The sequence below is a fragment of the Daphnia pulex genome, chromosome 11 (assembly GCF_021134715.1).
Source record: "Daphnia pulex isolate KAP4 chromosome 11, ASM2113471v1".
Taxonomy (NCBI): domain Eukaryota; kingdom Metazoa; phylum Arthropoda; class Branchiopoda; order Diplostraca; family Daphniidae; genus Daphnia; species Daphnia pulex.
The window spans coordinates 4,334,648-4,361,039 of NC_060027.1; the positions used below are offsets into that span (position 1 = coordinate 4,334,648).

Below are 26,392 nucleotides of genomic sequence, written 5' to 3' on the forward strand. Positions count from 1 at the left end.
TTTGTAATTAAAGTGTAAATTTAACAGCATGTCGTTATGACGTTATCTCGTTAACTTATCATTTCCTCTTAGTTATTTAATTATTTTTAGCAGTATTTAATTAAGTACAGCAGTATCGCGCAGTATGGTACATATGATAAATATACGTTGTTAAATTGTTCAACTTTCGCTAGTTCCACGAAATAAGAAAACCCCAAAATTTCTATAGGCCTATACGTTTGAAAAACGCTTCTACTCACAGGTAAGCTGCATCAGGTATATAAAGGCTAGTACTTGAAGATTTTTCAATCAGTTGACCTCTGGTTAAATATCTAACTATCTCTTACTTTTTCGTCCAAGTTGCATTGAAAATGATGTTCAAAATTGTCTTGTCGATTGGTTTACTAGCATGTTATTCTATAGCCAAAAGCGTCGACCTGCCTAGCGACGACCAAGTAGATCCGAAGGATGTCGAGGACCCGGAAGTACCCGATTTGAGCGAAGTTATTCGCGAAGTAGAAAACATCCAAGAGACATTCCTCCGAAAATTGTCAGAAGAGATGCAGAAAATTGACAGCAAGTTGCAGAAAATCAGAGTTCGACATGAAGAAGAATTGAAACATTTCGAGAAAGAGCCCACCGCAGAAAAAGAAGGTGAAAGGAAGATGCCAGAAGAAGATTCCAAGATGCCGAAGAGCGAAGAAGATTTAAATCAAGAAGGTGAAACAAAGTTAACTGAACAACAACAAACGCCAGAGAAAAAGGAAAATTTGCCAAAAGAAACTACTATTCAAGTCAAAGAACCAGAAAACGTCATTATAGAAGTTCGCGTGCCGATGCTTCCGGAATCGACTAAGCCGGAAGAGAAAGCGCCAGTTGAAGAACATCCGGAATTGGGCGTCAAAGAATTGGAAGAAGAACGTTCAACCACACAGAAATCGTTGGAGAAAGTTATTGAAGAAATTAAAGAAAAATTAGAACAGCCTGAAAATGACAAGCTGCCAAAGATGGAATCCGGAGAAGAAAAAGGAGAACAGGAATCTGAAGAAACACCTGTCAAAGAGGAGAAGAAAACGAACGTTTCCTCATCCGAAAGCAGCGAATCTTCTGAGGAAGCATCCGATTTGATTACAGCTCCTAGTGGGTCCAGTATTATCATCAGCGTTCCAGCCGAATATCAAGAGGAGGGAAATGTTAATATTGAAGTTATTCCACGTGAAGGCCAAGAATTCCTCAATCCTCAGCCTGAAGATCTTCGACTTGCAGAGGGACAAGCACCTAGCACAGAAGCCTCAAGTACAGAATCTACTACCACAGAAGCTCCTAGCACAGAAGTTCCTAGCACAGAAGCCCCTAGCACAGAAGCTCCTAGCACAGAAGTTCCTACCACAGAAGTCCCTACCACAGAAGTTCCTACAAGAGTTCCTACCACAGAAGTTACCAAAGAAGCCGCTGCTGAACTTCCGACACAACCTCAAATGACAACGGAAGTTCCTGTTCAGCCGGAAACCACTGCAGCACAAGTTCCTAGAGATGAATTCACAATAGAAACTACTACTTCAACAGAGACCACAACTATAAAAGAAAAAGAATCCTCGACCGAAGGATCGAAATTGCTTCCTCCTGGTAACACCATTATTATTACTCTTTCAACTGATCAATCACAACCTGAGCAAAAGGAGATTGTTATCGACATTGAAATTCCGAAACGACCCTGTTTAGATGAAAAATCGAGCATCAAACCGACGGAAGAACAAACCCCTGAGCCCACTACCAGCCGTCCGGCGAAAACGACACGCCGACCAACTGAAGGAAAGAAACGACCCTCTGGAAAACGTTGTCCGATTGGTTATCAGTTCAACATCTACACACTCGAATGCACCATCCAGCCGAACTACGCTTCAAACTACGCTACTGGATTTGGAACTTATTATTGGTCCATGTCCCAGTCGCCAAGTTCATTGACTCCAAATAATCCTTTTAAGAATCTTTTTGGCTTACGTAAATGAATGTCATGATTAGCGAAGTTGATGTATAGTTTTTGAAACTTGTTAATGGAATACAAACGGTAAAATTGCCATTCAAAAAATATTTTTTGACTCGAATTTCTTGCTTTTCTCCGGTGTCAATTCGCCATAAAAATGAAAATGAAACCCACGAAAAATCGATATAAAAACAAAACAGTCTAGTTTTTTTTTTAAATTTAAACTGAAATAATTAGCTTTAATTCTGCGAGACGTGCTTTTTTTCTATGAAGCCAATGCATTATTCGAAGAAAGCTGAAGGGAAATGGTGGCCTGCGTCGAGGGGCCATAATATCACTAACAGTAAATAAGATATGCGGCGATGTAAATTAAGCGGAAAAGGTAGTAGGCTACGTAATACTTCGTCATTCATTAATAAATTTGCGAATCTATCTTAGAGAACTCTATTGTCGATACATTTCTGTTACCTTTCGATTGCTGACGTGCAAACGTTTCGTATGATAAAATAAAACGTTTCATCGGGTATCATCCATTCGGAATGGATCAAACGTTTTTTGTGGTATTGATGCATCTCAGGGAATTTGCAACCGATTGATTTTATGAAATTGGAGGTGAGAACGACTGATCTTTTTTTACTTCCGGCGATTTTTTCACCTACTTTCGCTATTTCGACGAAGAACGAAGAGAAAACTCGACGATCATCGTCGTTGGAAAAATGCGCTATTAACGACAAGTAAATCCTTGTATAAATACCAGTAGTTTTCGAGGTTATCCATCAGTTGGCTCAGTGAAGTTGGACTGTTGGCTAAAAATTTGTCTTGCTACCACTCACCTAAAACATGTTCAAATTTATCGTTTTGATTGGTTTAGTGGCAAGTTACTCCACGGCCGAGAGCGTCGAAATATCCATTGAGAATCCTACAAGTCTATCAGTAGAAGATGAGCAGAATTCAGCTGAGATTTTACCTGAAGTTTGCCCCTGTGACGGCCCAGCGCCACCTGATTTGATCGCAGCTCCTAGTGGCTCAAAAATTCGAATTACTCTTCCAGCGGGACCAGTCTCTACTACTACAGCGAGACCATTCTCTACTACTAGGCCTACTACAGCGCGACCAGTCTCTACTACACCACCTCTTTGTTGTCGAGTCCCTGGTCCTCGAGGTCCTCCTGGTCCACCTGGCAGAAACGGCGCTCCTGGCCGTCCGGGTCCACCTGGCAAAAACGGCGCTCCTGGCCCTCCTGGTCCACCTGGCAGAAACGAAGCGCAACCCGGAGGAATAGCAATTCCACACTGTCCTGACGGTTATCTATACAACACCAAAACTGGATTATGCGTCCCATCCAATCCAATTCCATCCAATCCAATCCCATCCAACCCCAACGGTTATATGAACTTTTACAAGTCTTGGTCCCTAAACAAACCTTTCAAGAATTTCTACGGCTATTAGTAATGATTATTGTGGTACAAAAGTACCAAAATAAAATGTTTACACACTAGTTTGTTTTATTGAAAATTTATAAATGATATTATAAAATACTTTCAGCTGGAATGGTCACTCCAGAAAACAAGCGTACGTTTGGCTTTGTATCAAGACTATGAAGCTTGGCGGGATTATTTAGAGCAATTAGAATCACAGCGATGTATAAGCTTTCAATCCGGCTCTTCAGATGGGTCTTCCTGTCGAGATGACGAAGAGATCGGAGAGTCGATAGCGATTCGACGAGTGCCATTGATTGAAGCTAAAGGAGCCGGAGCCGGAGCCGGAGGCTGTTGTTGCGCATGTTGTTGTTGTTGTTGCAGTTGCTGCAATCGTTGAGTAAGAAAATTGGGTGGGAAAAATGCAGGGTTCACCACTCCTTAAAATACAAAACTCAATATTAGAACAATTACTTGCAATTTATTATAATGAGATTCCTTACGTAATGATTGCGCGGATTGAGGTAAAGAGGAAGAGGACGGCGGGCTCTGGGCGACATAAGAAGAAAACGAAGCTATTCTTTGGACAGCGGTGGCGCTGGTTCCTTCATGGAATTGTTGATGGGGAGTCATCATCCGTGGAGGTAACAAGTGCCGATAACGATTCATCTGTTCGGTACTTAAAGCTCGAATGGATCCTTGTTGGCGACCGAGTGAAGAGAGGAGATTTAAATGAGCATGATGAGCACTAGAGTTTCCATGTTTTTTGACCACTTGAAATGGACTTAATCCAGGAACAGTGACTGAATGGTATGCCAGAAGACTACCTGTTGACTCCTCAATTGCCTAGAAAATCAAATATATATTGGTTTCCGTTATTAATTAGAACTGAATATTTTGTTTTTACATGAAGACGTTGCAAAACACTTTCAAATTCCGATACCCCTCGAGGAAGGTTGGCTGCTATGGTCTCTATTTCTTCGACTAGTTGATCAGAATCAATATCGGGGACAACCTACAGCCCAAAAGTAATCAAATTGATCATTAACTTAATGAAAATTTTTATGAGTTTGACACAAACCTGTAACAATGATCGTTCAGGTGATGAAGATGGAAGATTCCCTGTGGCTATAGTAGAATCTAGAGCATGGACTACTTGGTGGGCCTTTAGTCTTTGGTGAGGATTCAGATTCAATAATTTTTGAACCAGACGAGTTGTACTGTCTGAAACACGGCCATCTCTAGATTTGCATCAAGTTAGGTTTTTAAAATTATTTTAAGAATTCAGATTTTATTTCATCAAACCTTGGAATGGTAAAGTCGGCCGCTTTTATTTTTCGGAAGAGCTCCTGAGGCACCGAATCGTAGAATGGAAACTGACCATAGAGCATAGTAAACAAAACTACACCAAGAGCCCACATATCAGAAGGCTTTCCTGTATCCAAGAGTAAATTTAATAAACGTCTATCAAGAAGAAAGAAAAAGTTACATACCCAAATACGGTTTGCCGCTTAAAACGTCTGGAGAAATGTAAGCTGGAGATCCTCGCTGATCTCGTAACAGATCTTCCTCGTTGGCTAGGTGCTTTCCCAGACAGAAATTGATGAGCGTTATACGACGGTTTTGGCGATTCAACACTAAATTCCCCAGTTTCAAATCTCTGTGGACAATGTTCCTCTATAATTACATACAAACGGATTCATTTTAATAATGAAATTCTTGATAAAAATATTAAAAACACTATATCTACCTGGTGAAGGCTGTTGACAACAGATACAATTTCCCTAAATATCCAAAGGCTTTCTTGCTCAGTCAACTTTTTCTCCTTGATGACATACTGCTGGAGATTGACATAGTTGTGGGAGTGGGGACAAAAGTCATTGGGTGAGAGGCAATCAAGAACAAGATTTAGCCTCTTAACTTTCTTCCCAGTAATGACTACAGTTCCATTTCGAAGCTCTTGTTCCTCATAGGCCAAATCCTGAATTAATTTGAATGTTGTGTTAACACTTGAGGAGACTAGATTGATTGATGACATCATACTTTAAAAAACCCATGGTGATGGATGACTCCAGGTTGATCATGCAGAAGGGACAAGAGACTATATTCTGTTAACAGCAACATTTTCCCCTGTTTTTCATCCTGAGTTTCTTCATTAAGGGTTTTCATTATAAGCATCTAAAAAATAATTATTTAAAATTGTGGACATAAAATATCGCTATTGCTATTGCTAACCCACTTTGAGTGTGTAAAATTCATCGGTTTTTGATCTCCTTGCCAAACATTGTGTAATGCTGCGGACAGGAGAGTTTCCCAGTCTAGGCCCTATGACAAAAGGTCCTGCTCTTTTCACCTCTTTTTCATTATGCAATTCCCCCACGTGATAGACAGTAGTTGAAGTTTGACCTGGAAAAGACCCTACAGAGCCAAAAAATACATTAAACAAAATACTTTGGAAAAACAAGAGACCCATTCTTCGCGTTACCAGAAAAGAATTGTTTCTTTGTTGTTCCGGCTCCATCATCATCAGAAGCCGATCGTTTCATGATTGAAAATTTGTTAAATGACAATGTCTAACAGTTTATTTTTAACGTAAAAATTCTCAAACGTCAAAGAAAAGTTCTGTAACTTTCATTTCATGTTTCATCACCTCCGCTCATTCAATGAGAAAAATAAAAACAAGAATTAGGACCACCTCAGCAAGAGTTTAATACTACATTGTATCCCTCCGCCGTTGTAACCGTTTTTCTTTTCTTTTTTTTTGTAAAAAAATTATATAAATTCCTATAAAGACTCATTAGAACTATGTAGCGGAATGAGCTGTATTCAATCACGTACGTTTAAATATTTCAATTGTAATAGTCGAGTTTGAAGGATAGGGTGAATTCGTTATTCATCCGATATTGCCTTGTCATATTGAATCGCCTCTGGGTACGGGGAGAGAGTATAGCAGTAGCAGACAAGAACCCAATGGCTGTTCTGTTCTAAGGGGAACGAGACATGTCGAACTTGTGTGTGTGTGTATAAGTGTGTGTGGTTCTCTCAGTTTTCGTTTAAGTTTATGCAAAATGGACATCAAACCCTACGCAAATCAAAGTAGACAAAGTGATGGACCTTCTTCTGTGACAGCAGGTAAGATTGGAAAACATGTAGAGTGTAGAACATATTTGTAATGGCGAGTGAAACTCTCTGTTTGCCCTCCCCTTGTTTGGTCGCCTTCTCACAGAACTCTACTTCTTGATCGCCCGATTACTCAGCCATGGGCCTTGCCAAAATGCTTCTGAGGTGATATTTCATCATTATGATTGTTTGAATCGAATTGAGTTTGGCTAAACTGACTCGTCTTTTTGTCTCGTTCGTGTGATCCGCCGATGGACCTAGGCGCTGCAACGGGAGTTGGAGATGCATGGGGTGAGTGCATAGCAATACTTTGACCTTGCCTATGTTTTCACATACAGACAAGTGTAAAGGGTCCGTCCGTTCGAGTCCGCGTCGCAACGTGGACTGCACGTGCTTTTCCATCCACCAAAACATTACATACACCTGAAATGATGCCTATTTTTAGTTTTGTTTCTATTTAAATCTTATTGGTTTGTTTCTTGTCCCATTATCTGTCGCCGAACCGATCAATGATCCCGTTTTTCGACTCTAAGATTCATTTTCCATTTTATCATTTTCAGTTGTTACCGAAAAGGATCGATTGGCTCGGGAATGAACACGATCAAACTTATGCCCAAGTGGTAAGTTTTCATTCATCATTTTTAAGTTGAATTGTCAATCGCAAGTACGTGGTGGTTTCAGTTGAGTCATGGTGACGTGAAAAACAAATCTTGTCTACGGTTATTCTATGGGAAACATCAAACTAGAAAGCGAATGAGAAAGTAAGAGAGGAGGGGGGGAGGGATTCTCGAGAAATTAATTCTGAAATGCTCAGCTCGGAACGAAGATACTTTTTTGCGCCGTTACGGTTCTCTCTGTTGTCCCCCGAAAGGGGAAACATGGCGGACCCTGCGCACGAGAAAAGACTCGCGAGCACAGGAGAGAGCACACGCCCCTCGGGCTATATTCTCATGATCAAAGCTCGACTCTCATTGGTCGAGACTAAAAGCCATAGCCAAGCTATACCCGAGACACGCTAAATATATCCATAGTGTACATCTATGCGGATGTAAGCCGGAAATCGGTGAAATTTTAATCATTTTAAATTATAGGTTTTTAATGTTTTTTTTTTTCCTGATTCACTTATTTAGTGCCAAAGTTTCTCACATGTTGGTCCCAACCACTTGTTGGAATTGTGTAGGCGATTAGGTCCCTTGGTAGACAAAGAAGTGCCGACCAATGTCCAAGGTGTTCACTCATTATTGGGCGCCGGACGACAGTCAATCCTCCGTCGCAAAGAGGGTAAAGAACAAATAGTTTTTATCAAGCAATTTCAGATAATTAACGTTTTTTTAAATTATTATATTCAGATATCATCAGGAAGCTCCATCGCGAGCATTATGTTGTTCGTCAGAACAAAAGACCACGGTTGTTTCCGCATGACATCGCCCACCCACCTAATAATGGTAAAATAGATTATTATTGTTATAATTTTAAAGGATAATGACTTGATTTTATTTTATTGTATCGCAAAGTGCCCTTGTTGTTGGGTCGTGAGTTTACGGGAGCTATTGACACACAGAGTGCAACACCCGCTAAACTTTATAGCCGTGTTCAACTGTTTTGCCGCACTCTCGGCCACCTTTCAGCTGTCTATTGCGTCCTTTTTGATCGGACCGGCCAATATATTTTTACGGTGTGTTGGATATCTTCATTATTGAAGTATAAATTTTATTAAATATTAAATCAATTACTTGCAGGGAGCTGATGATTTATTGATCAAAATATGGAGTGTTGTTACGGGTCGCTTGTTAGCTACTTTACGCGGTGCCTCAGCTGAGATTGCCGATCTCGCTGTCAGTTGCGACAACACGCTACTGGCTGCCGGATCGTGTGACAAAATTGTCCGCGTGTGGTGCCTTCGCACTACTGCACCTGTAAGTGCATAAATTTATTGATCATTTTTAGCGCATTTCAATTGTAATCGTTCAATATTTTTGCAGATTGCAGTGTTGACTGGTCATGGAGGTACAATCACTTCCATCAACTTTTGTCCCGCCGATAGAGGTTCCGTCCGTTACCTGGCTTCGACTAGTTCCGACGGCTCCGTCTCCTTCTGGGAATATGTCACAGAACCGGGCCAGACACCGAAATTCTTGTAAGTTTAATTTTGGGTGGCATTAAATTGAAATTGTTCTAATCCAAGTATTTCCGTTTTCAGTCCACGACCACACAAGTTCAATGAGAAGATTCGACCAGGTCAGGCTCAGATGTTGTGCGCTTCTTTTAGCCCTGGTGGATCGTTCATGGCTACAGGTTGTGCAGATCACCACGTCAGGTACAACTTTAAAAAACGACTAATTTAAGATGGAGGATAGAGAAAGACAATGAATGGATTGTTTTACTTCTTAGGGTGTACGCAATGTTTGGACAAGAAGGTCCGGAGCGTATTCTTGAGCAGGAAGCTCATTCGGATCGAGTAGATTCCATCCAGTGGGCCAACACAGGTCTGCGCTTCATTTCAGGAAGCAAGGATGGCTCAGCTTTGATCTGGCGTTACGAGAAACAAGAGTGGCGAACCGTCCGGTTACGGATGAGCTGCCGGCTTGAAGGAGCCAGCACTGCAACAGCCGAAGAACTGAGCCAGAAACTTAAAGTGACAATGGTTACGTGGAGCCGCGATGATCGTTACCTCATTACAGCCGTCAGTGACTTTTCCATCAAAATTTGGGATTCCTCTACTGGTAAGATACTAAGATTGTGGCAATCTAATTTGACAGTTGGAGTAAATAATTTTTGTTGTCCCCAGGAATTTTGCATAAAGAGCTGAGAGGACACGAAGGCGAGGCGTTTGTTTTGGAACCTCATCCGTTCGATCCCAATGTGCTATTGAGTGCCGGGCATGATGGTCGCTTATTGATTTGGGATATGGCTAAAGGCGAAGTGATGAAATCATTCTTGAACTTCATCGATGGGCAAGGACATGGGGCAGTTTTTGACGCCAAATGGAATCCGTCTGGTTCAACTATTGCAGCCACAGACTCGCATGGTCATTTATCAATCTACGGCATCGGTAAGTTCTAATGATGTTACAACTACAGACCCTGATTTGACGTCTTTATTATTGATTTTTTAGGGCCCAGTGAATCCTTCAAAAAATTGCCTAAAGCCATCTTCTTCCACACGGATTACCGACCATTGATTCGCGATGCCCATCACCATGTACTGGATGAGCAAACGCAATTGGCGCCCCACCTGATGCCTCCTCCTTTCCTGGTTGATAGCGAAGGCAATCCTTATCCTCCCAACATGCAAAGGTTGGTGCCTGGCCGTGAAAATCTCAAGGATGATCAGCTGGTCCCTACTGTGGTGGTCAATGCAAACGGGGAGCAAGAAATTTTAGCTGGTGTGGAAGTTCTTCCACCTCCTGGTGATGAGGTCCCTAACAATCCGCCAGCTGTCGTTACACCGCCACAGCCCACTCCTCAGCGCACTCGTTCCAATATCGATCAAATGATTGCCGAGCTGGCCCAGCAACAAGAGAGACAAAGAAACCGACCTCGCTCATCCACCACGGCTGCAGTGGCTGCAGCTGCCGTCCCTTCCACTTCCACCGCTCCGCCAAACAGCGATCACTCTTACACATCTCGTACACCTCATACCGCCCACAGCCGCCCATTACTGGTCGCATCAGGCAGTGGCAACTCTCCTAGAGCCTCCGTTACACCTGAACCAGAGCCGGGTGAGGCCGCCGACGAAGCTCCTGAAGATGATGACTCTGTCAACCTCTCGACTGAAGCTACTGCATCGGAATCCTTGCCTGGTTTCAGCCGACGCGTCATTGTTAAACCGCTTACTATCGGACAACTGATCAGCATTAAAAACGAAAGGCAAGGATGTGCGGATGAGGAAGTGACTCTATTCTACCAGGAAGTCCAACGCAAGTCGCCCACCATCTTCCTAAACACATCGGTCTCTCCGGGTATCACCGCCTTGTTGGCAGCTCGTTCCCGTGGTGTCAGTGATGACGGCTGGTCGCCTTCCCGCCCTCGACGCGCTCATTCCTCGCGCCCACCTCGAACTTATCAACGAGAACGCAATGTGGTCTCCTCGCCTGCCCGTTCACGAATGCCGCCTGTTTCACCTGCAAGGCGGACTTCTGCTGCTGTTATGGCTCCGCCTCAACCGAACAACCAGCACAACTACAGGACCAGAGCTAATCGAACAACCAACGGAACCAGAGAACGTGTCAGAGAAGGTGCCAGTGACGGAACTAGGGAAAGAAGCCGGCGCGTCGTACGAAGAGTTGTGTCGACTGATGAAGACGAACAGGTGGACGTCGAAGTTGAAGAGAGAAGAAGCAGCCGTCGCACTTCACCAAGGGATAATGACACCGGGGACGAGGAAGAAACTCGTCAGACCCGTAGCAATGCTCGACGTCAGCAACCACGTGACGGCGATGCATTGTCCACGAGTGATTCGGATGACAGCGAAAGTGAAAGTGATCTGGCAAGTGATTTGCTAGATTCCGACGAATCCGATTCAGAAACTCGAGGATCATCATCTTCGTCGTCTTCCGAATATTCCGATTGGACGGCCGAAGCAGGAGTGAATTTGGAGCCACCTAAGCGGACCAGAAAGAAAGTCTATCGTAGACCTCGTTGTCTGTCGAGCGAGGAAGAGGTAAGAATACAACATTTTATTTTTCTTCTATTGGCTATTAATGAATTATTATTATTATTACTCCTAGACGGCTGCTCCATCAACTTCCGCTCAGCCGGCCAATGAAGCAGAAGAAGGTGAAGGAAGTCAACCTGGACCGAAGAAGAGACGTGGTCCAATTCCTAAAGCCGGTTCTGGTGGTTTAGATCGCATTCCCGAGAGCTTTCGCCCATCTGAGTGGTTATCTTCTGTCGTTCCTCGCAGACAACCTTTTTATCCCCAAATGGGTGATGAAGTTATTTACTTTAGACAAGGTTTGTTCTTCTACGTCATGATCATACACAACACACGACGCTAAAATCTCCACTTTCGCAATCTAGGTCACGAACAGTACGTGGATGCCATCAATCAGAAGAAACTCTTTGAACTCAATCCTCGTTCACTTCCCTGGTCCAGTCAGACTATTCGTGAACAAGAGTTGGTTAAGATCATTGGTATCAAGTACGAAATCAAACCCCCAAGGCTTTGTTGTTTGAAGGTGTGTTAAATTTCAAAATGATTTAAATCGGAGATAATCTTATCTTAAAACTTAATTTTTAAATTTCCAGCTTGGATTAATGGATCCGGCTACCGGGGTTCTAACTGGCGAATCGTTCATTCTGAAGTATCATGACGTCGCAGACGTTCTAGATTTCTTGGTTCTTAAGCAGAACTACGATTTGGCTATCCAGCGTAACTGGCAACCAGGGGATCGCTTCCGCAGTATCATTGATGACTTGTGGTGGGAAGGCCAGTTGGAGACGCGCGAACCTTACCAAGCTCAATGTCCTGAATCCATGTTTCTCTGTTACCGCATCAGGTCCGTTTCCAGATTATTCATTTGAGAAAAGTTTATAACCAATTTTTATTTTTTTAAAGGTGGGACAACGATGAAGTTGATCGCGTAAGTCCATGGGATTTGGAAAAAATTGATCTGGAGAGGAGACCTACGGGCCCAGGAACGGGTGTTCCAGTAATTCCCTCCGAGATTGCCATGACGTTGTACCAACCACGGGCTGAAGATTGGCCTCCAGGAGGTGATCGGGATTCGGAATGCGATCGCATCTCTGCCGGACTTAGCCAAGTTATGGGTCTGGCAATAGCTGAACCTTTTGTTGCACCCGTCGACCTCAACTTGTATCCATCTTATGCTTACGTGGTTGAATATCCTATGGATCTTTCCACAATCAAAGCAAGGCTGGAAAACCGTTTCTATCGACGTGTGACTGCCGTCCAATACGATGTGCGTTACGTCTACACCAACGCCTGCAAATTCAACGAGCCAAAATCGGATATTGTTCGTTCGGCTTCCATCATATCCGACTTGTGTTTGGAGATCATCCGCAACCGCGATTCTGTTGATGCTACAGCCTTGTATCATCAACTGGTGGAAAAGTACAAGATTCGAGATGAAGGAGCGGATGAGAATGCTGCGGGTGCAGGTCCCAGTAAGAGTGGTGGTAGTACCAAGCGGAATGGTTCGGCTCCCAATACTCCCAATACTCGTTCCAGGAGTCGTCGTAATTCGCAACACACAGACTCCGAGTCTGAAGACACGTCTTCCAAAACTAAAAGCAGAAATGGAACAGAAAATGGGAAATCAAAGGTAAGAAACAGGTTGTTGAACGATGAACGAATCGCTGACTACAATTCGTTTTGTAATTTTAGGAGAAGAGAATCAACACTCGTATTGCCAAAGCTGCTGCTCTTAGCTGGAAACAGCAATGTAAAGACTTGATCGAAACATTGTGTCAGTCGGAAGATGCTGGACCATTTCGCGAGCCTGTCAGTATCCTCGATGTACCGGATTACCTTCAAGTTATCGATCATCCGATGGATTTGGGGACGGTGCGTGAACAGCTGCAGGTCAGCAACTACGCCACACCGATGGATTTTGCCAAGGACGTCCGTCTCATCTTTGAAAATTCAAAAAAATACAACACCCTCAAGAAGTCGCGCATTTTTGCAATGACTGTTCGACTATCGGCCTCTTTTGAAGAGCACATTCGCGGCATCCTTGCTTCTTATAAACACCGTAAAAGCTCGGATAGTAAGTCTCGATGTTGATCACATTTACTTGTTTCCAGTAGCTAATGAGTTTCTCGTTTTTAGGATCATCCAAGAGTCCACATTCACATTCAAAAAGCGCCAAGTCCTCCAAGAAGGGCAAATCTTTAGCTCCCTCGCGATCGACAAGGAGCATTAAAGTAGCAAGTGAGGTTGAACTACCCAGAGAGAACATCAAAATTGTTCTTAGTCGTGTAAATAAAGGACAGGTAAGAATATCGATTCAGATTGGATTTGGAAATTGTGGATTATCATTTGTTTATTTTTTAGATCGTCGTCCAACCAAGTACATCGTCCCAACCGGGTGACTCGGGAGTTAGCGGAGCTCGTAGACGTATCCTTGAAGAAGATGAACCCAGCGCTTCCAGTACCTCGGCTATCCCCAACGGGAACTCTGTCGTCAGTGAAGATATCGAAGCGAAACCAGGTCCCAGTGGTCTGTCTGCTTCCACTTCATTACCAGCAACAAACGGTTTAGGAAAGCGTGGTCTGAAACGAAGGATCGTCAGTGATGATGATTACGAAGAAGATGAAGATGAAGATGGTCACGATGTATCGTTGAATGTTCCCGGAGTAGACGAAGAAAGTCTTGAACCTCCGGATCTAACCAAATCTCAAGAAGATCTGACTAAAGGAAAAGCGCTAAAAAGGAGAGACGCTGCTCCACCCGTTCTGAAAGCTATTAAAGAAGAAAGCAGCTCGGAGGATGAAAAACCAATTAGGTAAGCAAAACGTAAAAATATTTTTGGCTTTATTTTATTTTCTAATTTGATTTTTGTGTGTGTGTGTATCAGCCAAAGGAGACGAATGCCAATGGCGAAGGTTTCGGTAACGATGATTAAAGAAGAGGATGCACGGCCGTCGAGTAGTTCGTCAAACAACAGCTCGATCAGCAAAAACAATAGTTCAAATAGCGGTAGTCTATGCGAAGATGGCAGCTCTTTACGGCGTTCTGGTCGTGCCCGGCGTAAACCTAAAAGGCCTTTGGATTCAGAGCCCAGTGAAAATGAAGATCGAGCCCCTGCACTAGCTGACGGTAGAAAAAATCCTCGAGGAGCCGTTCGCACTCGTAATGGTGGCAAGCGAACTGTCCGCTACCGTGAAGACTCTGAGGACGAAGCCAAAAAGCGAAACAGTCGCCAATCAGTTGAAACCAAAGGAGGTAGTAGTAGCCGATTGGCGAGAAAAACCAATAGCGACGATGATCACGACGACGACGACGATGATCATGAAAACGAGGATCCTAGTGTCAAGCAGCAACAGAATGGAAGTGTCAAAAGATGTAGTCGACAGTCAGCTCAAGAAGCCACTAAGAGGTTACGCACGGATTTTGCTTCGTCGTCTGAAGATGAGGATGTACCTTCCATGCCCACCTACGCCATGAGCAGTCGAGGAAGGCTTCGCAAAATCATCAATCATTCCCACCAGGATTCCTATTCTGAATGAACAACCTCCTCTTAAAAAAAACCAAATGGATATATTTACTACACCACTCGAGGCATCTCAATTCGACTATAACACTACGACTATACCTTGTTGACGTGTGTCACACTGGGTTGAGTAGTGTGACGTGTTTTAATTAATGAAGTGTATTTCCTTGCCGCCGCCTATACCTCACCTTCCACTAGACATAACTTCCATTTTCTTTCAACCCGCACCCTTTCCCTCCCTCGCAACCACTTTCAACGTCAATTTAATTCATATTTCATAGACAGATGATTTGTCATGACTGTAAAATGATCTCTTAAATTTCTCTCCTCTTACCAGAAAAGCATGGGCACCTCCTTCTATCTCCCCGAGTGGCCTAATCACACATTGAATATAGTTCACGGATTTATTAATTTGCACATGCCCCTCCTTATGTTTTGATTATTTCTTTGTTTCTTTAACGATTCATTCTGCCTAATTCTTATAGGATAATTCCCAATTTTTTTTTTGGTCTGCCACATCGTATTTTTTGTGTGGAAGCAGTGCCTTTTGCAGTGACGATTAACACTCATGTTTGTCCACTTGTCAAATGGGTTCCGTTTGAAATAAAAATTCGTGTCTTCTAACTATGTAAATTGACGAAGGCGTTTTTTTTTTCTATTTTTCAACGTGAAGGCTGATTGGGGGGAAACAAACAATCAACAATGCAACATATTAAAAACATTACAAGTATTTTACGAGAATCTCCTGGGCTTCGGCTGCAGCACCAAGTTTCTGAAGTACAGCAGCGACGTCTTTTACATGTTTCCGACCGGCACTAGTCGTACTGTCGGCATTTGAAGCCAACGACATGGTTGTGTCGATTAGTGGTTGAAGTTGAGATGCGCCCGGCGCCATGGGTCCTAACCAATTCTTCGGCAATGACTCGGCGATAAACCGTATTTTGTCCAAGGTGTCGGGATCGCTAGCGTTGCCTCGAATGGTCGTTTTCGTCAAAGGTAGAAGCATATACTTCTTGAAAAGCTTGTCAATGGCAACGCTTCGCAATTGCGAGTCATCAATCACAGTCTAAAAACAGAAAATAGTTGATTAAATGAATTAGTTTTAACAACTATGTGAATATATACCTGCCAATGAAGAATGTTTCGTAAAAGTTTAGCAGCTGACCAGAATTGGCGGTTAACGAATCCAGGATTCTGAGCCGCAAAGTGGAAAGGAATAAACACATCCTGATCCACAGCACCTTCGAATTTTTCAACAGCGGCAGACAATAAGGATTGAATAGTTTTGTGGCCAGCGAGAATGGGATGCTCTTCTGTTAAAGTCTTCACCAGTTTGACTAAACGATTTGTTTGACTTGTGGAGCAGGGGTCGTATGCCGCTTTTACAACCTGTCATTAAAATATCTGTAAAAAACGCGAAATTGCTAAGATAAAATTGGTAATTTACCTCGACGACGTAAGGAACAACGGACAATTCAATCGTTTTTGAAATGATCAACGGATTCTGATTCTTTTTTTTGATTTCCGACCGCATATCATACTGGGTTATCGTCTGGAACCACTTGGTTTTATTGATCAGTGTCACTTCATGCTCGAGAGGATTCCACAAGGCCTGTAGCAGGTGCCAACGCACGATGCAGCCAGCAAGGCGAGGCAGGAATAAGTCAACGTACGCGTTGTTGTAAGAATCATTCTCACGAGTACGCCACTCGTCAAACCGCTGAGTGATCGTTTCGATTGAACAAAACTCATCCAAAGTGTCATCAAACAATCGACCGGATTCTTCTAGGATTTTGTCTATAAAGCGAATACGATAAATGAGTTATCGTGGATAAAAGAAAATTAGTTACTTGAATCACCTTTCTCCGCGCTGAATGACGTTGACTCTTTTTCAACAACTTCATCGTCGGACGAAAGTCCTTCCTTGTGCTTAGCCGAGTCTTTGCGACTGTTGCGTCGACGCCTTCGACGGGCTTCGCGCTCCGCCGTTCGAGCAAGTTTATCAGGATTAATAGATTGCACGATCACAGACTGAATGGCACAGTCACTGGCTTCGTCACGAACATCTTCGCGCCGCCGTTCCGCCAAATAACGATACCGCCGACCAAGCTGTGCCACCCAACGCTTTTCCAAAGTTTCCACTTCATAGTACTGCGAGGAAATAAAAAGTAAAATACAAAAATGAATGTTGAGAACCAACTAACATAGACGAAAAAATAAATGTACCTTAGTTGTGAGGCAGTCGGCTAGATCGTGAACGTAACCGCGAGTGACTTGGAAATAGTGATATCTCTCGGATAATTGAGGCCGTTCTGTCTCGAGACGTTGCACTTCCAATCGACATTGAGAAAGATCCGATTCCATTCGTTCCATATCACTAACATGCCGTCTGTGAACTTCATCCAATCCAGACAAACTAAAATTTCCGGTTGAGTTAGTTCATTCGTTTATAGTTAATAAAATTGATGATTGCATGGTTTATACTAACCGTTCACGGAGCTTTTCTTTCAACTCTAAAGGTGTGGGCAGTGGGGCTAGTTTACTCAGATCTGGAGCTGATAAGGTAGTTTTGGTTGGAAGACCATGGGCCAAAGGTCCTTTCGTAATTTTTTCTTTGACCAGTGACCTGGAAGAAGTTGAAGGCCCTTCATCGATGTATTTATGTTGGAGAGTCATTTCTTGGTAAGCCGACTCAACCTGGCGCTGACGAATGGCTTTCTGGAATTGCTGCTTTTCCCAATCGTCTTCGTCGTCGCTTTCTTCTTCGTCAGCTGTATTAAAGGGAGGATATCGCTTGAATACACTTCAAAGAAATAATCTAAATAAATCGTTACCTTCTCGTTCGGCTGCTAAAAATGCTTCTCTTCTCTCTTGCTTGTCTTTGGTCAACAGATCAACAGCAAAACCCATTCTTCCATCTTCAGCCTCGTCTTCATCGCTCTTATCGTTTTCGTCTTCCCGCACGAGTCTCGCGGATGTGACTGATGAGGTCTGCTGGGAATCTTTTTCGTAGTCCGGCATTTCATCCACTTTAATGTAATCAGCCAGACCACCAAGCTCTCTAGCTTGTTGACGATGCTTTCTAGCCGCATGAATCATCGCTGCATCTGGGATGGCACCATCTGCAGAAAATTCCAATTTCAAAAATTATAACCTCTCCATGGTTAAAACGATAAAAATGAACCAAACAAAAAAAAAATCATTGATGAAAAAGAGAGATTCATTAGATCAGAGGAAAATTCAGCCCAAAATATTTTTAAAAAGTTTTCTTGCCCTACTTTCCAGGACATTCCTGAACGGGTCAGGTCGTCTAAATTTGACGCCCTCATCAGCACTCTCTTCTTCTGAATCTGATCGATATCCAGCCATCTCTGCTTCACGTCCACTCAGGATGAGGTTCTTTGGTTGTTCAGGTTTGGGTAGATGATTTTCAGGCTGTGTCTGTTTTTCTTCTTGAACAATTTCCACTGGTGGCTTCACAATGGTTTTCTGCTCCTGTTCCTTCAACTTCCGGTCCCTCTCCATTCGTTTAGCAATTCTTCTACTCTGGGAAGATTTCTTGATCTGGAATGTCTCGACCCCCTCATCTTCTTCCAAGTCTTCCTGAAAGCTAAGAATACTCGTCTTCTTTTTTATTTCCAACGAAGCTGCTTTTGGCGGTTTCCCCGATGGTTTGTTGTTGCCGGATGCCGAAGATGGGACACCATCGACCTTATTAATTGATTGTGCATGGTTATCTCCATCTTCTTCATCACTTGTTGCTGTTCTTTGACGCAAATTTTTCTTTGGTTTCTTAAATAGTGACATTTTAAAATATTCACGGTTTTTAAATCCAAGAGTACATTCACTTTTCAACAAGCGATTGAAAATTTTTCGTGGAAACGATTTCGACAGCCGACATTTAGATTTGGCGACATGGCGTTGCCAAATAGTTATAACAGAAAATTGGAACTAAAAATGTTTCAAGATTTAAAATTTATTGTGTTATTTTGTGATTAATTCAGTTTTTATTTATAAAATTTAATTTAACTTAATAATAAATTATTACAGGCTTTTTTACGCGAATTTCTAAAACTATTATTGAGAATGACAACTTCAACTTGTTTACATGGTGCTTGTACTTTTGTTTTGCTCAAGTCAAGTTGATCTCTCTTTCTCTCTTGTACTTTACATTGAAGTATTATGTAGTTTTTTTCATACATCGCTATCAGTTTTTTTTTCATTTTATTCTTGCTTTGTGCTGTGCGCACCCAAACATAGAAAACTTTCAAGTACGTTCTTTTAATAGATGAATGATTAGAAAAGTGCGATTCTATCTGCGCGGGAAAGTCTGATAACTGTTTCCCTTGCTTGTTAAAATGGCGCATAGGAAAGCTAAACGTCCAAGGCATGATCCTTCTCTTCTTCAAGATGAGCAACTTATCCTTATTTGTGACTGGGGAGGTTGTAGGCAGTTATACCAAAATATGGAACTTTTTTTGTCTCATGTAGCTGATCATGCCGGGCAAGTGGTTGTTGTCACCACAGGTGAAGAATCAACTATTACTTGTATTTGGGAAGACTGTGGATTTGAAACTTCTGATGATAAGGAAATTCTTCGGCACATATACTATCATGCTTATCATACGAAGATTAAATGTTTGGGTGCTAATCTTATTGAAAAACTGGCACTACAAGGATGTCAACTAGATCCTCAAACCAGGAATTCGGTGCCAGAGTTATCAGGATCCCTCATCTGCTGCTGGGATGACTGCAAACTAGAATTCCTCAATGTTCAACAGTTCTATTGGCATGTCCACACACACTCCATAACTAATGATGATGGCGAGAGAAAAGAGAAGAAATGCTTGTGGACAAATTGTAAGAGCAACTTTTCAAACAAATTCAAGCTCAGGGATCACCTAAAAAGTCATTCACAAGAAAGATCCTTAGCCTGTCCAACCTGTGGCAGCCTGTTTGCCTCTCGTACCAAACTTCATGACCATTGTTTGAGGCAACTTCCTTTAGATGGTTGGTATTTTATTTCAAATCTGTAAACTTACACTAAATGATCATACTAACTGAATCTTTTTACAGCCAATGAATTCCGCTGTTCCGAATGCAACAAACTATTACCTACCGAACGTTTGTTGCGAGAGCACGTTCGATATCACCGTCTAGTCTACACATGCTCTCACTGCCCAATTGATGAAGAGGGAAAAGGTCGGAGCTTCCCCAACACCCACTCTTTAGCAACGCATATATCATATTGTCACAGTGATTCTCGACCATTTTCCTGTCCCGAAGACGATTGCAATTACAGTGCGAAATCGCAAACAGATTTGAGCAAACATCTTGAAGTTCACGCAAATACGCTGTGGTACTGTTGCGAAGTAAGTAGCATTTTGTTTGTTTGATGAAATCAACGTGAAATTTAATACCATGTTTATCTTGCAGGTGAGTGGGTGCGAGTTCACTGCTCGTAATTCGGCGACACTTCAGAAACATGTGCGCAAAATACACGAAGGAAATGTGGATCCATTGTACGAGTGTCACGTCTGTCAAGTTCGTTTTCAGGCATCTAACTCACTCAAAAATCATTTGGGAAACGCTCACCAAATCTTTCCCCTCGCTGGCAACTGTCGTTTCAAGTAAAGAGTGCATAAATTATATTAGTTTTCTTTTACGTAATCGAGTCATTGGTTTTTTAGGTACAAACAAGGACCGGATGGTCGTTTCCGAGCGGAGAACGGCGGCGGACCCCTTCAACCTCGAAATAGTTCCTAAAATGTCTTTCTATATTTGTTCCCTTATTTTCGCAAAGGCTGTTCCAAACGGGTTGTTAGTTGACTCTCACTTTGCGTAATAATCTAGACGTTTAATTACATGTATTTGTTCGATTTTACTTTCTCATATAAATGAAATAATGAAATACAAAGTTACACACATTTTCGATCGAATTATGGAAATTTCGAACTCACGCATGCCACCAAAATAATCAAATAGTCCGTCACGCATTTTGATTATTAATAACTGATAAAGGGAGAATTTTTAAAGGTTTCGGAGTTTTTTTAATGCACTTTTTGTTTCGTATTTTTTTTCGGAAATTGGGAGGAAGGATGAACAGGATCGGGTTTATATAGATAGTTTACTGTATTATTAAAATATTTAATTTAATTTATCCCTGCTGCTGGTTGTAGGTGTAGTAGATCCTCGAGTACTCTTGTGGATACTGTTGAGAGACCACATTCATAACTTTCATGGCCTGTTGGTGTTGTTGCGGAGAGCATCCAGGACACTGGCCCTTGATGAGTGCTGGTACCAGTTCTGCATAGAGAAATGAAACAATTTAGAAATTTGCGCCACTTTCGTTTACATGCATAATGAATTAAATTAGTTGTGATTGTACTTACGCCTCATAGTGCGTCCAATGTTGTCACAGGGTGACTCATTAAGAAGGCAATTAATCTGACGGCGCATGTAGCGCGGGTTACGGATGGCCGCTTCGACGGCTGCATTGCTGGCGGGTAACTGTGCCTGTGCTTGTCCAGCCAAGAAGAGAATAACGCAGACCAACGCTAGTTGCCATACCAGTTGTAAACGAGCCATTTTTTTCTGTTCAACTAGAAAGTTGGTAAAATTTCGCAGGTGAAATGTTCTTTTCTGGAATGGAGCGACCGCACCAAATAGGAAAAAGTCTTCAACGGCTGGTGGTGGTGGCTTGAGTACCGCTTTCTATAAAAATAACAGAAAAACATAAAAGAATAAGCACGAGTGAAAAATAACGATACACTTTTCGTGATTGGTTAGATTGGCACTTTTCTTGTGGCCGCTAATTTTATTTTTAGATTTAGAGCTGAGAACAGGTGAAAGCGTGTGGCTGTTAAGCGATAAACAAAACCCCTTTCTCCAATGAACTCGCGGTATACAGACAGTGTGTCGTTGTTTCCAACAGAGAATCTAAAATCGTCACAGCAGCTTTCACTGATCTGATTTTAATTATGTCACGTCGAAAACAAAAGACAATTCTTTTGGCAAAGTGAACTAGATCCTGTTCAGAAATCGCACAAGACCCAATTAAAATAAGATACCAGAATGTATAACGTGAGTTACATTCCCAAAACACGCTTTCACTAATGTTGTGATAACTTTTCTAATAATACACCATAATCTTATAACTGTATATCAAACAATAAAAATAAGTAATCATAAAAAGTAATAAGTGATTGACTTACTTGATGGCAGAGAAACCAATGAATGAATTCCGGACGAGAGTGTTTCGGAGAGCTACCGTTTGGGTTGAAGTCGAAAGATAGACTAGCGGATCTACTGGTCGTATGAATCCTTCTTAAGGGGTATTTAGAGGCGAGTTGTGTATAGAGCTGGGGAGGTTATCAATTCCAGAGGTGGGGGGAAAGGAGGAGGAGAGAGAGGGCTGGAGATAAGAACTCTCCCCCCTCCCCTTCCCTCTCTCCCGAAAAAAAACTTAAGCCCAACCACCACCACCATCGGTCAGGTGGTGAAAATTGGAAAACTTTACCAAAGTTACCTTGACCCACATGTCCCGTGTGCTCTCGAGTCCAAGCCGCTTCAACGTCACATTGCTGCTTTTATTTTTTCGTTCGATGCTGCTGTGCGCGCGACACTATGGAGTCGAAGAATATACACATGATGGTGTAAATGGTAAAAACCATTCACGCAGGTTCCTTGGTACCGTTGGCAAACAGATGATGATGCAAACGCGCGCGCTCTCTTTTACTACTATTTATGCACGTGATAGTGGAGCTGTCTCAAATGAAAGCATAGCGTATGCATAGTGAGTGACAACTGGGCTTGGTTCATGACGTTTCCAAGTGAAAGTGAAACTGTCGTAAATTTTTATTGTTTGTCCGTTTCTTTTATTGTAAATAGACATATAGGGAGACGACATCCATCAAAACTCTGCAGCTCTTTCTCTATTATACACAGAAGCTTCGCTTGACTGCTGCAAAATACCAATTCACCTATTCTAACAATGTTTGGACGGCCAATGTGTTGACTTTCCTTCTTCATTCGGGCACACGTTCCGGTGTCCACTTTCACCAGGATGATGATGTGTTGTGATGATCCATTAGTCCGTGACGTAAGAAAACTTTCAAACGTGGACGTAGGAAAAAGAGAAGCCGGATCCTTTTTTTAAAGATGAGGATCGTTTCAAAACGTCCTTCTCTGCTATATACTGCGTCGTTATTCCCAGATTCGATGCGCGTCGTCGTCACACATTCTTCCGAGATTTCTTTTCCAATTTATCGGTATTTCCATTTCGGGATATCGGATTCTGGTTTCCCTAACGGGTATTTCATCATGGCAGATGCTTCCGCGATTTTCGCTCTAGTGCACCGCAAAGTTGGTCAACCAACACTTTCTTTTTGAAAAAAAATTCCTATCTTAGAAAACGCGCAGATTGCCAACTTCAATATTCACATTCAACAACCTTTCACGTCTCTCTGTTGACCCCAATCTACTATACATATGTCGATTGACTTGGAAATTGAAAGAGATGGACCACGACCTACGATCTTTTTCCCACACTTTTGAGTGTGGGCAGATGCTCGGTCAACATTTGGGTTTAATTCTTTTACGAGGGGTTATTCGACCTTTGGCAGAAAATGAAAGGGGAAATCCCCGTCTATGATTACTTCTTTGAGTTATAAGTGAACATTTAAAAAGTACTTTCACTAGAATATAACGGAGCTTTGCAAAATTCCTTTTTTGTTAACACTTATTGACGAATGCGCGTTACTATGGCGCTCACGTGTCCAACTATTGACAAAAACACCAAGGGGATTTTAGTTTTCAAAACTATAATGACCAGCATACATGTGCTGTTTTTCCATTGTTTCTTTTTGCTCATACTTTCTAAAGATATATCGGACGACCTTATTATTGTAGGTACCACTGCTGCTGGATGGATTTGCAACCACTTTAAGTAGCTCACTTTCACCGAACCAATTCTCTTAACACAGCGTGACTTTTCAGCCGGTTTGTCGAATCAATTGAATTTTAATGCCAATGAAATGGTTACGGCGACAACTACAGGCGCTCTTGGTTGTTTTAGGTAACCTTGGACACCTATTCGTATAGTGGAGTAAATAACCTGATTTTCGAGTTATTGCCTTATTAGAAGTACTCTCAAACATCAGCTGTTATTGCAGTCGGATTGACTCGTATGATGGTCGACTTGAACGAATAGAGTTATATAACTCCTGTAGGCTGAATTTGTTGGCACTGCGATGGATCATCATCAGTGTGGTTTTCCACCATGAAAGAGAAAATCCTCTGCCGCAAGATAAATGAAACGTAATAATGAAACCCATCATGAGAGAGAAGAAATTGTGGACTAGCAGAAATTCCGTGGCTCTTCATCGTTTCGATTTCTCAATTATTAGATAGTTAATTTATTGGGCGCATATGTATGACGTCGAGCCTGATTTCACCATTTCCATCACGAGGTTGACCTTGCTCTCTCCACGTCCGTCATTAGCGCAGGTTGTTAGAGAAAGGTGTATTCTTTAACACATTCTTCCTGATCTTCGGATGGAAAGTGATGGACCGATACGGGGTTACAGCTGCTTCTCGTGATCAAATTATCACCCAAATATTTTTTAAATCTTATCAGTCATCTTCCTTGACAAGAGGGAAACTGTCGTTAACGTCTGAGATTTCAGCTGTTAGTTTGGGATTAAAAACACGATCGGAAAAAAGCACAAGATAATGATATAAAAATAATTCTACATCCTGTTTTAACTTTTAACAGAGCTCGTATCCTATTTGTTGATACACACGACAAATGCATTGATTCTTTTAAAGCCATTACTATTGAGTATTACTCAGCAAAATAATGAGTTTATTTAGATAAAAGTGCCTAGTCATGGTCCCGTGTTTCTATACATGTAGCTGTGATGTTGTGAATTAAAAATTATGCCAACGAAAGTCACTATAGTTGGTTTGTAAACCTAACTGATGCTCAACAGGCAATCCGTCATGCATGCTAAAATGGGGTTATTCCGTTTCATCAATAGTGCAGCTTAGAGAGTCCGGGCGCCCGAAAATTTCTCTCTACCGTTCTAATTCCAAAGTTTCTTGCGGTTCACTCTGAGGGTTTTTATTAAACAGAAACGACATTTGTTGATTTTGTGTCTGTGCGGCCTTGATGAAGACAAACCAGAGGGCCAAACTCAATGCAGAATAACGCGATGCACAGTGATACAGCAAAAAATCTAGCAGCTTTCTTAGATAGCAAACACACAGACATATAAGTAAACTAATACGACGACTTGGGAAATGAGAGATTAAATTTCGCTTTCGTTGAGACGGCCTTGGCACCCAAAGGACTTATCCGCGTTTTTTCCGTATAAAGACTGTTCGTTAAGCGGTTTTATCCTAAATGAAGATTAGGCTGATTGGAACAATAGTTGTTATATCTATTTGAAGCATCAGATAATCCTTTGAGATGGGCGCCAATATACTCGGCATCAAAATCCAAAGACTTCAATTCTCAAAAAATCCTGTCTCCTATCTTATCTGCCATTTCTACTCTAGTGGTCTATTTTGAGTGCAATACGGATAAATGAAAAAAAAAAATACCTGACCACTAGATGCAATTATGCTTCGCAAATACATTCGGATGGCTACGGTTGTGTGAAATTCTTTTGAAATTGATACACTTTCTATAGATATAACGATTAAATTACTCGAGTATAACTAACAGTATTTATATGGGACACGCAGAAGAGTAAACCATTTATTGCCTTATGTATTTCTTAAATGATTTTCTGTAAAACATTTGGCGATAAATTCAAGCAATTTTAAAATGTGCGCTGCTAATTCAATAAACTTCTTCTAAAAACATTGCAAGAATTAAAGACACTCTTAGGAAGGATATCTGTGGAAATGTTTAGTCATTTGTTCTTTTATCAATTTATATTGACCACTTGCTTACTTATTATTTTAAGGGGGCAAAGAATTAAAAAAAAAAGTCGTGGTTTGACAGGTTGGAATACAATAAAAGGAAAACCCAGCTCAAGCTTGAGGTAAATTCTATTTTTAAACATTGAACACCTCGATTGCTATCTGGTAAAAACATCGGCACTCAACATTAACAACAAATCGTTTATGCGACGGCATGTAAACCAATAAATGAGCGGAATCAAGATTGCACACTTACTGCAAAACACTGGTCACTAGGCGAGTTCCTACAAATGACTTGCTTGACATCTAGTGTGATTGCCGAATAATATAACAATAATATAATAATAAAACGAACTTATGTAACTTGAGTAGAGCTGGTATACCGACTTCGATATGACAAAAATTTACGAACAGAAACGTTTCTACACATTTGGGCACAAACTGTTCCACTTTTGAAAAGTAGATTACTTGTCCTAATTGTTGCTGCACTCTAATAGGAAATAGCATCTCTGTTGCTTCCACAATCTTTACGTATAAAAGTTCTGCATATGATGTACATGATACCAAACAAATCTTTACCAAAAATCTAACTGTTACTACCAATGTTTCCAGGATTTTGTAAGATTATTTCCCACTAAGAAAAATAAGAAAACTATTCAAAAAAATGTGAGACACCAAGAATATGTATTCAGGCTTAGATGTTACGGCAACTGCATTAACATATTCTCAGAGCACAGGGTCCTTAGTCGAGCTGCAAAATAAAACAGAAAATCAGAAAATGCATA

At 41.7% G+C, this 26,392-nt stretch overlaps 7 protein-coding genes across 7 annotated transcripts; 4 read left to right on the top strand and 3 right to left on the bottom strand.

Moving 5' to 3' along the window:
• Positions 1-279: 279 nt before the first annotated feature.
• LOC124207088 (cell wall protein RTB1-like) lies at positions 280-2,070 on the top strand. Its single transcript, XM_046604379.1, has 2 exons — positions 280-1,605; positions 1,702-2,070. Exons 1-2 carry the CDS (start codon positions 351-353, stop codon positions 1,986-1,988), a joined length of 1,542 nt encoding a protein of 513 aa, XP_046460335.1. The 5' UTR covers positions 280-350; the 3' UTR covers positions 1,989-2,070.
• Positions 2,071-2,803: 733 nt separating this feature from the next.
• Positions 2,804-3,412, top strand: LOC124207646 (cuticle collagen 1-like). The gene has a single exon (XM_046605218.1). It carries the CDS (start codon positions 2,804-2,806, stop codon positions 3,410-3,412), a length of 609 nt encoding a protein of 202 aa, XP_046461174.1.
• A 38-nt stretch (positions 3,413-3,450) lies between these two features.
• On the bottom strand, positions 3,451-6,100 carry LOC124207601 (serine/threonine-protein kinase 40-like). Its single transcript, XM_046605146.1, has 10 exons — positions 5,867-6,100; positions 5,621-5,799; positions 5,425-5,559; positions 5,132-5,362; positions 4,875-5,058; positions 4,687-4,816; positions 4,463-4,622; positions 4,289-4,396; positions 3,885-4,227; positions 3,451-3,821 (listed from the first exon to the last, which is right to left on the bottom strand). Exons 1-10 carry the CDS (start codon positions 5,925-5,927, stop codon positions 3,616-3,618), a joined length of 1,737 nt encoding a protein of 578 aa, XP_046461102.1. The 5' UTR covers positions 5,928-6,100; the 3' UTR covers positions 3,451-3,615.
• A 276-nt stretch (positions 6,101-6,376) lies between these two features.
• Positions 6,377-15,306, top strand: LOC124207599 (PH-interacting protein-like). The gene is made up of 21 exons (XM_046605143.1): positions 6,377-6,513; positions 6,608-6,666; positions 6,763-6,792; positions 7,062-7,121; positions 7,632-7,782; positions 7,851-7,946; positions 8,016-8,176; positions 8,241-8,417; positions 8,484-8,638; positions 8,702-8,818; positions 8,893-9,224; positions 9,290-9,553; positions 9,617-11,163; positions 11,231-11,456; positions 11,523-11,680; positions 11,751-12,001; positions 12,061-12,787; positions 12,850-13,231; positions 13,294-13,457; positions 13,519-13,970; positions 14,043-15,306. The coding sequence occupies exons 1-21, from the start codon at positions 6,450-6,452 to the stop codon at positions 14,692-14,694; spliced, it is 6,225 nt and encodes a 2,074-aa protein (XP_046461099.1). The 5' UTR covers positions 6,377-6,449; the 3' UTR covers positions 14,695-15,306.
• Positions 15,306-18,603, bottom strand: LOC124207600 (PAX3- and PAX7-binding protein 1-like). Its single transcript, XM_046605144.1, has 8 exons — positions 17,957-18,603; positions 17,513-17,800; positions 17,167-17,449; positions 16,905-17,094; positions 16,538-16,829; positions 16,126-16,475; positions 15,804-16,067; positions 15,306-15,744 (listed from the first exon to the last, which is right to left on the bottom strand). The coding sequence occupies exons 1-8, from the start codon at positions 18,483-18,485 to the stop codon at positions 15,400-15,402; spliced, it is 2,541 nt and encodes an 846-aa protein (XP_046461100.1). The 5' UTR covers positions 18,486-18,603; the 3' UTR covers positions 15,306-15,399.
• A 183-nt stretch (positions 18,604-18,786) lies between these two features.
• Positions 18,787-20,605, top strand: LOC124207602 (histone H4 transcription factor-like). The gene is made up of 4 exons (XM_046605147.1): positions 18,787-19,688; positions 19,755-20,050; positions 20,115-20,308; positions 20,369-20,605. The coding sequence occupies exons 1-4, from the start codon at positions 19,037-19,039 to the stop codon at positions 20,442-20,444; spliced, it is 1,218 nt and encodes a 405-aa protein (XP_046461103.1). The 5' UTR covers positions 18,787-19,036; the 3' UTR covers positions 20,445-20,605.
• Positions 20,529-22,438, bottom strand: LOC124207603. Its single transcript, XM_046605148.1, has 3 exons — positions 21,893-22,438; positions 21,071-21,392; positions 20,529-20,984 (listed from the first exon to the last, which is right to left on the bottom strand). Exons 2-3 carry the CDS (start codon positions 21,264-21,266, stop codon positions 20,836-20,838), a joined length of 345 nt encoding a protein of 114 aa, XP_046461104.1. The 5' UTR covers positions 21,267-21,392; positions 21,893-22,438; the 3' UTR covers positions 20,529-20,835.
• Between the last annotated feature and the right edge of the window lie 3,954 nt (positions 22,439-26,392).